General features: G+C 44.4%; 1 protein-coding gene across 1 annotated transcript in view; it reads right to left on the bottom strand.

The window, feature by feature from the left end:
* The window catches only part of LOC142201090 (sodium-dependent neutral amino acid transporter B(0)AT3-like), a 69,655-nt gene that overhangs the window by 20,047 nt on the left and 33,510 nt on the right, over positions 1–16,098 (bottom strand). Inside the window, exons 9-10 of the mRNA XM_075271921.1 lie at positions 15,908–16,036; positions 15,670–15,826 (exon numbers count right to left, since the gene is read on the bottom strand). Of these exons, the coding sequence (XP_075128022.1) occupies positions 15,670–15,826; positions 15,908–16,036 (286 nt within the window). The remainder of the gene's footprint in view (positions 1–15,669; positions 15,827–15,907; positions 16,037–16,098) is intronic.

Here is a 16,098-nt window from a genome sequence, read left to right on the forward strand (position 1 = left end):
TGGGGCCCTTACTCTGTATGCCTTTGATTTCACATTGAAGCTTTGCAATATACTTGCTGCCACTAAAGTTAACATACCATAGGAAGCAAACTAAATGACAAAAGAAATAACAAATATAAATAAACATAGCAGCCGGGACCATCAGAGTAAAGTATCAGTCACCACTAAATGTGGGGTGTGGAGAATGCAAAGTGTAGGGGGCTGCTTAGGGTGCGGGGGACTGTTCTGCATGGCAGGTGGTATTTGGTGGGGGAAATAATTCTTCTCTAGACTGAGGCCCCATGTTGCGGAAACAGGTTTTTTTTTTTTGTAGATTTTATTGGGAGTTTTTTGAGCCAAAGCCAAGAATGGCTACAAGTAGAATGGGAAATATATAAATTACCAATACTTCTCCCTTCTGCTTAATCCACTCCTGGCTTTGGCTTAAAAAACCTCAACAAAATCTGCAACAAACAAAGCTGCATTTCCACAGCATGGGGTCTTGGCCCTAAAGGGAATGTTTAATCAAAAATGTACACACAAAAAACAAGCTTTTATGCAGAACATAGATTTAAAAAAAAATTACAGATTTTATGTTTGTAATTACAAATGCTTAAAAAAAAACAGATGTAATTTCACTGTCACTCACCACAGACAAACTTTCAGTTTAGGCTGAGATCACACGTTGTTTAAATGCTGTGTTTTTGGGTTTTTTTTTTTTTTTACAGATTTTACTGTAGTTTTTTGAGATACAATGTGGGATGCAGAGCTAGCATCCAAACCAGTTTATACAGTAAGGCCTAGTTTTGGATTCACCAATGTCTGAGAGATCTTTTCTGGTTTATATTCGGGGTATAAATGTTTGCAAAGTTGAACATCTTGTCCTACACTAGACCCTTAAGGAGTAAAAATCCACATTCTTTATCTAGAGTGGCTTCTCCAAATGTAAATGCAAGGTTTTTTTGTTAATTGTTATTGCTACTCTTTTATTTCTCTTGACCAGGGATGAGGTGCTATATATACCATGTTCGGAAGAATCTATTTTTCATTATAGTGTTATATGATTTCTTAAAATGTGTTTCGTGTATCAATGCTATATCTACTTTCTTTTTCTCAAATTACTGCAAAATATGAGCTCGCTTTTGCGAGATGTGAATTCCTTTGACATAATAGGAAACACAAAAAACAATCATCAGCCATGTTACATATTATGGTAACAAATTCTCTGTGGGATTGGCAACAGTATAGAGCTGTATCTAAAGCAGTAACAAAAGGGGTTATCATTTTCATCTTAAAGGGAGCACAAAATTCAGATCTAAACCTTGTATGACTATCAGCACAGTTTGCAATGATGTATTTCTTATTCAGGATCGGTGCTCCACTCTTGTTAAAATCATGCTTTTTGCATGTATAATGCCATAACTCCCAACTTTTGAAGAACAGAAAGAGGGACAAAATGTGCGGCGCGCTTAGCGTGGCAAATTTAGCCCCGCCCACTTTTGTGTTGACTCCGCCCACTTGTTAATTTTTCATGTGCCCGCACACAGTATAATCCTCCTACAGTCACCCTTAAATTATATGTCCCCCCTCTATCTCTCCCCCAGTTTCATATACACCCTTCATCTGCCCCCAGATTCATGTCCCTCCATCTCTGCTCCCAGATTCATGTCCCCACATCTCTGCCCCCAGATTCATGTCCCCCATCTCTGCCCCCAGATTCATGTCCCCCATCTCTGCCCCAGATTCATGTCCCCACATCTCTGCCCCCAGATTCATGTCCCCACATCTCTGCCCCCAGATTCATGTCCACTCCATCTCTGCCCCCAGATTCATGTCCACTCCATCTCTGCCCCCAGATTCATGTCCCCCATCTCTGCCCCCAGATTCATGTCCCCCATCTCTGCCCCCAGATTCATGTCCACTCCATCTCTGCCCCCAGATTCATGTCCTCTCCATCTCTGCCCCCAGATTCATGTCCCTCCATCTCTGCCCCCAGATTCATGTCCCTCCATCTCTGCCCCCAGATTCATGTCCCTCCATCTCTGCCCCCAGATTCATGTCCCTCCATCTCTGCCCCCAGATTCATGTCCCCACATCTCTGCCCCCAGATTCATGTCCCCCATCTCTGCCCCCACATTCATGTCCCCACATCTCTGCCCCCAGATTCATGTCCACTCCATCTCTGCCCCCAGATTCATGTCCACTCCATCTCTGCCCCCAGATTCATGTCCCTCCATCTCTGCCCCCAGATTCATGTCCCTCCATCTCTGCCCCCAGATTCATGTCCCCACATCTCTGCCCCCAGATTCATGTCCCCCCATCTCTTCCCCCAGATTCATGTCCCTCTATCTCTGCCCCCAGATTCATGTCCTCTCCATCTCTGCCCCCAGATTCATGTCCCCACCGTCTCTGCCCCCAGATTCATGTCCTCTCCGTCTCTGCCCCCAGTGTCATGCCGTCCTCTCCATCTCTGCCCCCAGTGTCATGCCGTCCTCTCCTTCATCTGCCCCCAGATTCACATTCCACCTCCACATTAAACTTACCTTCTCCTCCGCTCCCTCGCCGGTCTCTGCCCGCCTCTCTCGCTGACACATGCGGCTGAAGGAAGGAGCTGACACAGGTCAGCTCCTCGCTTCGCCGCTGCCCGCCTCTCTCCCTGACACATGCGGCTGAAGCTGCTCGCGTGCTCGCTTCGCCGCTGCGTCTCTCTCGCTGACACATGCGGCTGAAGCGAGGAGCTGACCTGTGTCAGCTCCTCGCTTCGCCGCTGCCGCCGGCTCCTGGCTTGTACATCGCGTCTACAAGCCAGGAGCCGGCGGCAGCAGCGAAGCGAGGAGCTGACACAGGTCAGATCCTTGCTTCAGCCGCATGTGTCAGCGAGAGAGACGCAGCGGCGAAGCGAGGAGCTGATCTGTGTCAGCTCCTTGCTTCAGCCGCGTATGTGTTCAACTCAGATCGGCGTCCTCTGGACGCCGATCTGAGTTGAAATCGGGACATACCTCCCTCCAACCGGGAACGCGGGACATGTCACCCAATTCGGGACTGTCCCGCGGAAATCGGGACGGTTGGGAGGTATGATAATGCTTTGCAGTATAATGCTGCACAGTGGCCCCAAGTGGTATAAAATGCTCTCCTTGTACTCTACACAGTATAACGCTCCACAGTGGCATCACACAGTATGATATACTCTCTAGAGTACCCCACAGTATAATATGCTTCTCCGTGCCTCCATTGTATAATGCTTCATAGTGGTATACTCTTAGTGACTGGAAGTCTTGTGCCGCTTCAAACAAACCCTGCAAAATGTGTTATAATAAAGATTCATGAGGTTCAGTCCTCTGGTTAATTTTGATGCTATTATTATACTCTGGTTTCTCTTCAGACCCCAGAGTATAATAAATGAAGGAACAGAGAAGATGAAGGAAAATAACAAGCACTTATACTCACCTTGCCTCATCTCTCCTGGGCATCCCCACGGTGTTCTCCGCTTCCCGACATCCTCTCTAGGCCTCTTCTGGCCTCCGGGTAACGTCACATGCCCCTCGATCGCCACTGAGGCCTGTGAAGAAGAGGACTGCGGGTGAGCGCCAGATGCCCAGGAGAGGTGAGGCCAGGTGAGTACAAGTGTTATTTTTCCTCACCTACTTTGGGCCTCCACTTATTATACTATAGGATCTGAGTAGACCCCAGAGTAGAATAGTGTTTTGTAGGAGAAGAACCATAAAAGTTTCATATTCAGGCCGAGCTTGAATCTTTTGGAAAATTCAGGTCAGTCTGGTGCTACCCCTTCATTATTATTCACTGAAAATGACATCACATCAGTGAATAATAATGAAGGCTCATTGCTAGGCACTGATGCTCTATGTACTGCAGCAATCAGACTCTATTGGAAAGGGGCCCAGTGGCATTCATATATATCAGCCAAGGTCATGCTCATCTTCATTTCATTAAAAATTTGACCCAGTAGGGGGCGTGGCTAGCTGTCAGTGAGCAAGGAAGCATCCATCAGGAGCTCCTGGCATAGCTAGCTAAATCCACGATATACAGGTGACATCAGCAGCCATCAGACCTCATAACACACCAGAGGCTTCCCCAGGCCTCAGTGATAACATCAGTCTGCATATTTCTCAGCTCCATCACACTTAGGTTGACTTTGTTATTTGCGGCCTACCTTCTCTTTGGTGCTGGCCGCCATTTTGGATTTTGGGCCTAGCTGTCTGGGGCCCATACTCCGGAGGGCTGCACTCCCCGACTCCCCTGAGGTAGCGATCCTGTCCTGTAGTGTGTCGGCGAGCTCCATCCTTGCTTCAGCGGCTATCTCAGCTGGATCCCCGGCCTAAAGTAGTTATAACTCTACAGAGCCGAGTAGCGGGTGTGGCTAACCAGCAAATAAACTCTCAGTACCAGCCCAGCACCTTGTGTAAGCTTGCAGCCTTCTGAACCACACAGATCCACAGACCCTCTCATCCAAGCTCTGCTTGAGCTCGGATCCATCCATCCATTCATCCTCCTGCACCCATATGAGATCTGCAAGCACCCTGTGTAAGCCTGCGGCCTGCTACATCAACCAGAATTATAGACCCTGCAACTCCAGACCTGCAGCATCACAGATCCATCCATCCATCCATCCATCCATCTATCCATCCATCCATCTGCACTCACAAGAAAGCTGCAAGGTAAACAACCTGTTCTCTCCTGTTCCCCTGCAGAGGCTTTGCCGCCATCCCGAGAGTTGTTTCTCCCAGATATGGCTGACAATCGACCTTCTACTGCTCATTGTCCGTCAACAGATGGGGGGAAAGCAGGGTCCAAACGTGTCACCTCAAGGGTTACCGAATAGCAAAGTCCCGGCCCGTAAAAAGAACAATCAGGGTATGATTCCTGCTTCTACTGAGTCCTCTTTCTTTAATCATTCTGAGCTTTCTGACTTTCCATCATCCTCAGTCTCTAGTGATACCCTAAAAGGGATGTTAATACAATCGGGGATCAGTAAAAGTGTGTCCTCCTCTCTGGGGAAATTACAGTAGGATATAGAGGCTGTTGGGGAACGGACTGATCACATGGAAGAGTTCTCCACGGCGCATAATGAGCTGGTCAATGCCCACAACACCCTTGAAGCAGAAGTCCGCTGGCTGCAGACTCTGAGGACCGCTCTAGGCGCAACAACATTAAAGTACATGGCATTCATGAGGATATTGCTTCTGAGGAGCTGCCGGCCTATCTCCAATGATTATTTAAGAAGTTGCTGCCCCACCTATCTGAATTGGACCTTACCCTGGACAGGACTCACCACATGCCCAAGGCGGGTTCTGCCCCTGCAGAAGCTCCAAAAGCTGTTTCAACGAGAGTCCATTTCTATCATGTTAAGGATTCCATCCTCACAGAGGCTCGAAAATGTGGTACCCTCCCCACGCCTTTTTCAATTATTTCTTTGTATCCCGAACATGGCCTCAGAGATCATTGGGGATTTCCTACCAAGCTCCTGATTAGAGATGAGCGAGTACTGTTCAGATCAGCCGATCCGAACAGCACGCTCGCATAGAAATGAATGGACATAGCTGGCACGCGGGGGGTTAAGCGGCCGGCCGCTGTCAAAGCGGAAGTACCAGGAGCATCCATTCATTTCTATGGAGCGTGCTGTTCGGATTGGCTGATCCGAACAGTACTCGCTCATCTCTACTCCTGATACCTCACAACGGAGTGATCCAGTCTGTCCCTTCCCTGGAGGCTGGGCTGTCCCTTTTGCGCAAATGGAAATGTCCCCTGCTGATTCTCCCCCCCTCCATGGCCAAGGATCCCGCCCGTCCTTCCCATGTGCCTAAGGAATGGCTTACAGTGGATAACTCGCAGTGACTTGCCATATCTCTGTGGAGTGGTGCCAATGGTGTTACTTCTGTTTGGTTTACGGTTTAGGGCGATATAATTGTCTTGCAAATGTTCATTCTCACTGAGTGCTAAGATACCCGATTTCATCTCCTCCCCCATGCATATAGATTATTCGGTATTTTTTGACACTATGATGTTGCGTTTGTATTTTTCATTATTCATGTACTGTATGTTATTTGGTTTAACATTTGTTTAATTTTCAGGTTTATGCTTCACTTATCTATGCTCTGTAAGGTGCCCAGGGTGGGTTTAGTTGCTTGCCTCTTTCCAATCATTCACAATGGTACTCCAGGTCTCATCCCTAAATGTCAGGGGCCTGAATAGTCCCTTTAAGAAGAGCTCCGTTGTGACATTCTTTTTTTTTTTTTTGCAAGAAACCCATTTCCACTTAGATAAGAGTCCCAAATTCACAAATCCCTCTTTCCCCCACATATTTCAAGCCTCTTGTAAAGCCAAGCGCAAAGGACTACTGATTGCGATCAGAGATTCGGTAGTTTTTTCCTTGGAATCGGTCCTGTCTGATCCTAAGCGTCGGTATCTGGGCCTTAACTGTTTAATTAACAATGTCCGATATACTCTGGTCACAGTATACCTCCCCAACCATGGTCAAGCTTCCTACTGGAAGTATATACTCACTAAAGTGCAGACCTTTGCTACCGGAAGGTTGATAATTGGGGGTGACTTTAATTGTTTAGTTGACAACTCCCTGGACTCCTCTAATCCGCTCAGGTGTTTCAGTCAGGCACTGACTTCCTAATGACATCATGGAAGTCAGATTTGCATATTTTTCCCATGTTCCCTTGCACAGTGGAGCGCTAATGGCTTAATAAGACTCCCACACACCTAAATGGTGGTCTCTCCCTATCTAGTGACGATATCCCCCTAACCCGGTTTTTAATAGATGATTTATAGGTGATATTGCAATAATACTTAGGATACAAACTTTACAAATATGTCGTGCATTATATTTATACATTAGTCCATCTGGAAAGAATGCTTTCACTATAATGTTTTATGGGTGTGATCTGACACAGCCAATGCGGAAATATTAAGTATTTGTTATATGGTCAGTGAAATACACACAGCTTTTTATGTGATAGCATTCACTACATATAAATTTATGGTAGCTAACCATTTGGTTGGCAGTATATATATATTTGAACATCTTTTTGAGACAGTATTTGTTATGTATATGATCTATGTTTTTTACTATGTACTTCATGTGTAAAGTGTGCATGCATTATGCATTGTGTAATTAGGAGACTCTTATACCCACGGTTTTGCTGACCTCTAGTGGGAATTTTCCTGTACTGTTACTTATCATTCTTCTTTTATATGTATTTGTATATTTCAATAAAATTGTACACATATTTTTTGTATAATTGATGTTGAGTGCATTATTTACCTAATTTTGTGGTTTTGCTTGTAAGGTCGGATTGATACAGTCGGAATCGTCCTCTATAGGACTAATTACATGGTCAGACCATGTTCCGATCTATTTGACGCTTCGTGAGAAGTTCACTACTGCGTTGCCTTCTCAGTGGCGCCTAAACGAATACATTTTGGACCACCCCTCCCATAGCGAACGTCTCAGCAAGGCGTTGTCGGAGTACTTTTCTCTTAACGCCCCCACCGCCACTGAGCCGCACATCTTTTGGAATGCCCATAAGGTGTACATGCAGGGGATTCTCATTCAGGCGTGCGCACGTGTCAAGAAAGAACGCTCTAGGGAGGTTCATGCGGTTCTTCTATCCCTGACCTCTTTGTCTGCGGCCAACAAACTTAACCCTAACTCTGTACTGTCTACCGAGATTAGGAATATTCAACTCAAGCTGCAGGGTTTGTTGGCGTATCAGCAAGATTTGGCCTTCAAAAGGTTCCAGTGCTAGGCGTATGTACATAGTAACAAGGCGAGCGCCTTCCTAGCCAGAAAAATTAAACAGGCCAGTCCTAAGTCTCGCATAGCCTTTTTACTTAACAACCAAGAGGGTAAAATAGTTGATCCACGCCATATAGCCAATCAGTTCCGTTCTTACTATAGCTCTTTATACAACCTTAAGGATGATCCGGGAACGTACAAGCCAACTAGGGATGAGATTAATCAATTCCTGGATTCAATGTCTCTCTTCCACTTCGCCCCCGCCCAATCCCAATCTTTAGCCACCCCTTTTACTCTACTGGAGGTTCAAGAAGCCATCTCTGCATTAAAGCCACTTAAATCCCCCGGCCCGGATGGCTTCTCCGGTGCATACGATAGAAAATTCATGGAGATTTTGTCCCCAGATCTTTTGGCGGTGTTCACGAAAGCTGTGAAGGACCAGAGGTTCCCTGAGGAGATGCTCGCCGCTACTATTGTTACCCTTCTTAAACCTGGCAAGCCCCCCACCATACCAGCCAATTTTAGGTCCATCTCACTTTTAAATGTAGATGTTAAATTATATGCCAAAATTGTGGCCGAATTACTGTTGCGAATCCTTCCTGAGTTAGTTAAACCTGATCAGGTGGGGTTTGTTTTGGGTAGACAGGCCCCAGTTGGAACTCGCAGGTTTATCAACCTTGTCCAAAAGGCTGAGCGGAATAGAGCACCATCATTACTGTTAACTTTGGATGCTGAAAAAGCCTTTGACAGGGTCCACTGGAGCAACCTTGACAGCCTTTTGGACAGGTTTGGTATGGTTTGCTATTCTGGCCTTATATTCCTGTCCCTCGGCTCGAGTGCTCTCCTCGGGGTTCCTGTCCGACCCTTTCCTCATCTCTAATGGCACTCGCCAGGGCTGCCCCCTATCTCCTATCATATTTGTTTTGGTGATGGAACCGCTGGCTGAGTATATTAGATCTGATAATCACATTGAGGATGTCTCTGTTGGCCGTAGACAACACAAAATTGGTTTGTACGCGGATGACGTCATTTTAGCGTTGTCCTCTCCTGATCCCCCCCCCCCGTGCGCTGCTACGAATGCCCTGGAACTTTTTGGGAGAATATCCTATTACAAGGTGAACCCCACTAAATCCTAGATTCTGCCTATTGTAGTGCCCTCCTCCCTACGGGAGGACCTCCGCCGCGACTTTCTCTATCAATGGAAAGGAGACAGTGTTACATATTTGGGTATTGCTCTGACTGTCCCGAGCTCTCATTTGTACTCTATGAATTATGTCCCACTTTTGAATAAGGTATCTTCCCTTCTGGCATCATTCTCCAAACCCATGTTGCCTTGGGCAAGCCGAATAGCCATTGGGAAAATGATGGCGTTGCCCCTGATATTGTACGTTTCAAACGGTGGCAATCCCCCTTCCTGACTCCTACTTAATGAAACTCCAGTGTATTTTATCTCACTTTATTTGGGAGGGTAAAAGGTCCAGAATCCGCCTCCATGTCATGCACAGGCCCTGGTCTTGTGGGGGAGCGGGAGTCCTGGATCTTAAAAAATATTATGCAGCAACGGTCCTGGAATAGCTCAAAGTTAGCTGGGCTGAGTCGTCTGGAGATGGGCACAGATAGAGGAAAGGTTGTTGGAAGCCCCGCTCATGAGTCTTCTTCACTCCAGGGACTCCAGTCCTTCCTGTATCCAGGCTTCTCTGTTGAGCATTAAAGCCTTCAGTGGCATGAGGCCTTTGGATATATTAAGAAGGTGTCCAGGGGTGCTTCCCATTGGGAGATTGCGCAAAAAAGTATGCTGAGCTGGTATAGGACTCCTGTTCAATTGGCTCAATCATCCGCGGAATCCGCCTGAAGAAAGGGCATGTCGCTTCTTTTTTTCCAGGAGTGGGAACAAACCACTCACGGAAAAAGGAAATGACTGTCTCCCATGGATTTCAATGGGAGGCAGTTTTTTTGAGCTGGATTGTGACATGGATTATGTATCAAAATCCTGACCAAAAAACCCCGTCTGACCCAGGCCTCACTCTGCTGAAGTTCCAAGCAGAATCTCAGAGGCTTCAAACTAGCTTGGCTTCTCCATCAGGTGGATAAATCTATAACCTGTTCCAGATGCAGCAAGGTGAAAGAAGCTATTCCGCAATGGCATCTACAGGGTCTTGGCAAGAAACAAGACTTGTTAGATAGGTGGGTCGTTTGGTATCTCTTCTCATTCACAGTGCTCTCAAAATTTTTATGGGGAACAAAATAGACAAAAGTTCTGGGGTGAGATTTGATTGAGAATGGAGGTGTTTGCTGCTTTTCTCCCTGTATTTTAGAGCTAGGTACAGCAGAGCTCTAGAGAGTTTTTTGAGCCAAAGCTAGGAGTCAATTTAGCAGGAGGGAGAATGATGAGTATTTCCTGCTCCTTTTGAAGCCATTCTTGGCTTTGGTGCAATAAAAACTCAGCTTTTCCACAATATTTGGCCTCATCCCTAGGTAGTTCCATATTTAACAGTGCTCTGCAGGTTGGGCATGGTATTGTAATAATCTTATCAGTGATGGGAGGCCTTACAATGACAGATGATGGCTCTATTGTACTACTATACCATGTCCTGACTATAAAGCTTGGGTAGACTTTTAGGATCTGTATATTATTTTTACTTATTTTTGCAAGTCAATACATTGTTTCTGATTATTTATTTATTTTTATTTAACATTTTATATAATCACCAAGACTTACTTTCATGTTATTGTATTTTTTTATGTTTAGATTTTTGGCACTATTGAGTTTGTGTATGTATATTTATATGTTATAAAACTGAATTGTAATATACTAGGATACTTGTATTATCATTGGGGTACTTACAGAGAGAAACTTAAAACAGAATATATCATAGAAATCTGCAGCACTTACCAACTTATACTTTAAAAACTTCAATAACAAACAAAAAAAGCAAACATGACAGCAATGGCATCAGATATGTAGGAATTAGTAAATTAATATTTTATTATTTAATCCTCTCCCCTTTCGCCCTTCTATCAAACAATACCATGTAAAAACATTACTCCTTTCTGCACTAGAACTTCCATCACCCAGTCCCATGTAAAAGCCTCACTCCTCTCCCCAGTGCCCCTTCCATCACGCAGTCCCATGTAAAAACACCACTCTTCTCCCCACTGTCCCTTCCATCATGCAGGCCCATGTAAGAACACCATTTCTCTCCCCTTGCTATAATGCAGCCCCACACTTACTACTACTACTACATACTACAGTACTTACTACCATTCTCTGTTCTCCAGATTCATGGGCACTGCTGAGAGGTGTAGCTAGGGGTTCAGCACAGGGTGGGTGAACATGTCCAAGTGGCCCCCAACTTAGATATACCGAATTATCATTATACGGTGACCGCATTTATCAGCTCTATACAGGGTTCTGTAGATTATTTAGGTGAATACAGTGCAGTAACATTTAATGACTTACAGGTGACACCTCTGACTAGTCATTCACATTTCCCTGTCTCTTACATCTGAACCACCATGACCACTTCTTCCAGTCTCTGTAAAGTTTGCAGCATGTCCTCTTTGTCTCCTTACTTTTCCCATCACCTGACCCACACTGTCTTTACCTGCACACTCCTCCTGCTGCTACTCCCAAATATAAAAAATATAATATACCCCCTATAATGAATAATATCCCCAAGTGCTTATTTAACTTAATAACTTCCTTGTGCGCCCTCTTTAAATAGAGCCCCTTAGTAATAATGACCCAGGTTTTTTCTAATTAAATGGTAAAAAAAATTTGTGGAGTTCCAATACCCCCAGGATCAGCTGTTTGAATGAACCGTGGTACCTGTGCAAGTGCTGTGACCCCTCCTCTCTTTATATAGTGTTGTTCATTTCATAGCAGCCATCTAATGTAACTACAGCCGTGTCCTATACACGTCTATATGACAATTACAGCACACATCACTATAAACAGACAGCTTGAGATATAAACATGTGCCATGTCACCTTCATACAACTAGTCAGTGGGAATTCACTGCTATATATATATATATATATATATGATACAAAAAAAAAATAAAAAAAAATAAAAAATAAATATATATATATATATATATATATATATATATATATATATATATATATATATATATACACTCACCGGCCACATTATTAGGTACACCATGCTAGTAACGGGTTGGACCCCTTTTGCCTTCAGAACTGCCTCAATTCTTCGTGGCATAGATTCAACAAGGTGCTGGAAGCATTCCTCAGAGATTTTGGTCCATATTGACATGATGGCATCACACAGTTGCCGCAGATTTGTCGGCTGCACATCCATGATGCGAATCTCCCGTTCCACCACATCCCAAAGATGCTCTATTGGATTGAGATCTGGTGACTGTGGAGGCCATTGGAATACAGTGAACTCATTGTCATGTTCAAGAAACCAGTCTGAGATGATTCCAGCTTTATGACATGGCGCATTATCCTGCTGAAAGTAGCCATCAGATGTTGGGTACATTGTGGTCATAAAGGGATGGACATGGTCAGCAACAATACTCAGGTAGGCTTTGGCGTTGCAACAATGCTCAATTGGTACCAAGGGGCCCAAAGAGTGCCAAGAAAATATTCCCCACACCATGACACCACCACCACCAACCTGAACCGTTGATACAAGGCAGGATGGATCCATGCTTTCATGTTGTTGGCACCAACAACCATGCCACGTTCAAAGGCACTCAAATCACCTTTCTTCCCCATACTGATGCTCGGTTTGAACTGCAGGAGATTGTCTTGACCATGTCTACATGCCTAAATGCACTGAGTTGCCGCCATGTGATTGGCTGATTAGAAATTAAGTGTTAACGAGCAGCTGGACAGGTGTACCTAATAAAGTGGCTGGTGAGTGTATATACACTGTATATATATATGATACAAATATACAAGAAGAGAGCAGGATACTTAATTAGATGGAATGGCCATTTAATTAGTGGTATACTAATTACTACATATCTGATGCCATTACTGACATGTTTGAAAGTTTATGGCTAACAAAAAAAAGCAAAGTATAATTTTGGCAAGTGTTGCAGATTTTTATGATATACTAGCCTCTGCCTCAGACTTCGTCTGCAGGCTGTTGGAGTAGATGCTCCGCCTATATTCAGCAAATTGCTGCCGTCGATGGTTTGCCTGCTCCAGCATTTTGGCAGCTCTTAAGCTGTCCTACTGTTGAATTTGTTCCTCGCAGCATGCCTGTGATTGTTCCGGCATCTCAGCAGCTTGCTGGGACGCCATATAATGAGCGTGTTGTTGGCGTTGATGATCTGCATGCTCCAGTGTTTTGGCAGCTCTTAAGCTGGCCTGTCGCTGAATTCATTCCTCGCCCTGTGCCTGTGATTGTTCTGACATCTCAGCAGCTCGCTGGGAAGGCATATAATGAGTGTGTTGTTGGTGTTGATGATCCGCATGCTCCGGCGTTTCGGCAACTCTCAAGCTGGCCTGCCGCTGAACACGTTCCTCGTACTGTGCCTGTGACTGTTGCGGCATCTCAGCAGCTCGCTGCGATGCCATATAATGAGCGAGTTGTTGGCGTTGATGATCCGCCTGCTCTGGTGTTTCGGCAGCTCTCATGTTGGCCTCGCACTGAAGTTGTTCTTCGCACCGTGCCTGTAATTGTTGGGACGCCATATAATGAGCGTGTTGTTAGTGTTGATGATTCCCTCAGCTCCGCTTGAGGAGAAGTCTGTGACTTCTGGCTACTTTCATAGCTCACATTGTTTGCAAAAAATTAGATGATCTTTTTCCAGGCATGTTTAAAATTGACAAACTGGATTGGGATTAAAGGTGTTTGCCCATGTCTGCACTGCCTGGAGCAGATCAGATAATATGCAAATGCATGTACACAATCCACTGAGGGTTATTGTGTGTTTACACAGAGAGATAACAGCCCTGAGACCTGTGATAAGGCTGCTGCTGAAGCAGTGTAATATAGTATGTGAATATAAATTCATAACAGTCATGAAGCCATATCATTTACCGGGATAAAATGTAGCATATGTTTTAATCGAGATTACAATCTATCTATGTGCCAAATTTAATTCAAATTCGTTCAGCCAAAATTATTTTTACATCAATAATTATTTACTTCTACCATCACTACCTTTGTATATGATGCCTCATCTAGCATCTATCATCCCATTTGTTCTCCTTTGGTCTATATTACAAGATGCCATAGACCTATCTGGTCTTCAGTACAGGGAAGGAGCAGCAGCTTAAAAGGGCTCTATCATTGGGAAAAGTTATTTTTAGCTAAGCACATACTTGCATAGCTTTTAGAAAGTCTATTTCACACCTACCTTTTATATGTAAATTGCCAAAGTAGTTTTTGAATAAGTCCCTTTTTATTCATATGCTAATTAGCCTTCTCCGTGTACTTCGGAAGTGTCTGTGTGCACCATCTCTGTGTATGAGAGCAGAGAGGTTGCTGTGCTGATGACCCATCTCTCTGCTCTCATAGCAGATACAGACACAGACACTTCAGGGGTGCACCGAGAAGGCCAATTAGCATTTGAATAAAAATGGACTTATTCAAATACTACTGATGTAATTTACATACAAAAGGTATGTGTGAAATAGCCTTTCTAAAGGCTATGCAAGTTTGTGCTTAGCTAATAATGACTTTTCCCAATGATAGAACCCCTTTAATCTACTCTAAGATGCTGTCTTGTTCACCACCCGATGTGGAGATGATATTTTGTTTACCTATAGCATTTAACACTACTTAAATTGCTATACCATAAGGTGCCATTGTCCTGTTTCAATATCCTCTTCCCAGTGGCGTAACTAGGAATGGCGGGGCCCCGTGGCGAACTTCCGACATGGGCCCCCCCTTCCCGACCGACACCGACGCCGAAGACCTCGACCGACCCTCTCCTACGCATTCCTGTGCATTCTATTATGCCCCATAGTGGCCCCTGCACACAGGATTATCCCCCATAGTGGCCCCTGCTCACAGTATTATCCCCAGTAATGGCCCCTGCACACAGTATTATGTCCCATAGTGGCCCCTGCACACAGTATTATCCCCCATAGTGACCCCTACACACAGTATTATCCCCAATAGTGCCCCCTGCACACAGTATTATGTCCCATAGTGGCTCCTGCACACAGTATCATCCCCCATAGTGGCCCCTGCACACAGTATTATTGTCCCACTGTGGACACCCATAAACAATTATTATACTCTGGGGTCTTTTCAGACCCCAGAGTATGATAATCGGAGACCCGAGGGAATAAAAACATAAAAAACTACTGTTTCTTACCTGTCCCCGGCTCCTACGCTGTCTTCTCTGCTGCCGTCCTTCTTCTATGACGTCGGACGTCACATGACCCGGGACGTAGGCCGGGTTCATGTGACATCAGAGACGTCAGAAAGGACATCAGGAAGGAGGCCTGGCAAGATCGTGGAGAGATAGGAACGTGCTTTATATGTTTCTTACCTCTCCCAGTCCGCCGATCATTATACTCGGGGGTCCGAAAAGACCCCCGAGTATAATGATAGCAGCGGTAGCGGCTGTCACCGGGCCTCTAATGTCCCGGGCCCTGAGGCAGCTGCCTCTGCTGCTATGGCGGTAGTTACGCCACTGCCTCTTCCTAAAAGCAGGGCAAAATACCCCCTCATGAGTGCTAGGCAAAACACACAAAGTTTAGTTAGGCATAGTTTCTTTTGTAATAGCTTAATCTACTATTAACCCTTAATAGTTAGGCACAGACCCCATAATAGTTAGGCAGAGCCCCCTCATACAACAACTAGTTATAGACATAGCTACAGAGACCAATGCACCTGTAAGAATTTAGAAACCCATTGGAACAAGTGGTCAATGTTTATATATTATTATATTATACAAAATTATTTTTTAATATGTTTTTGAAAACGTTACCTGATCAAGAAAGTCCTTTAGGTTACATTCTTTTAGTTTTGAATGCAAAATTCTTTCTGGGTAGGTTGAATTGAGAATTTCAAAAGACTCACTGTAGTTATCTCTTGTAATATTCAGTTCACTTAGGTCAAATTCATTCATTAAGGTGATAATATTTCTGAAATAATTAACACTGTCAGTTTAATATTATGTTATTGAGATATATCACCTAGAACGGGTGTATAAATAATATTGTTACCTGTCTAAGCAATGCCAGTAGCTAGTTTTTGCTTTGAATCCTAAAATACAAAATATTGGAATGGAAGCATAAAGTGATGACAAGCTATTTATGACAGCTATTGTCACAGCATCCTTTTCACAATCATTCCTAGAAGACCAAAAAAAAAAAAAATTAACTTAAGCTTAAAGGGGTTTTCTTGACAAACATTA

The sequence above is a fragment of the Leptodactylus fuscus genome, chromosome 4 (assembly GCF_031893055.1).
Source record: "Leptodactylus fuscus isolate aLepFus1 chromosome 4, aLepFus1.hap2, whole genome shotgun sequence".
NCBI lineage: Eukaryota > Metazoa > Chordata > Amphibia > Anura > Leptodactylidae > Leptodactylus > Leptodactylus fuscus.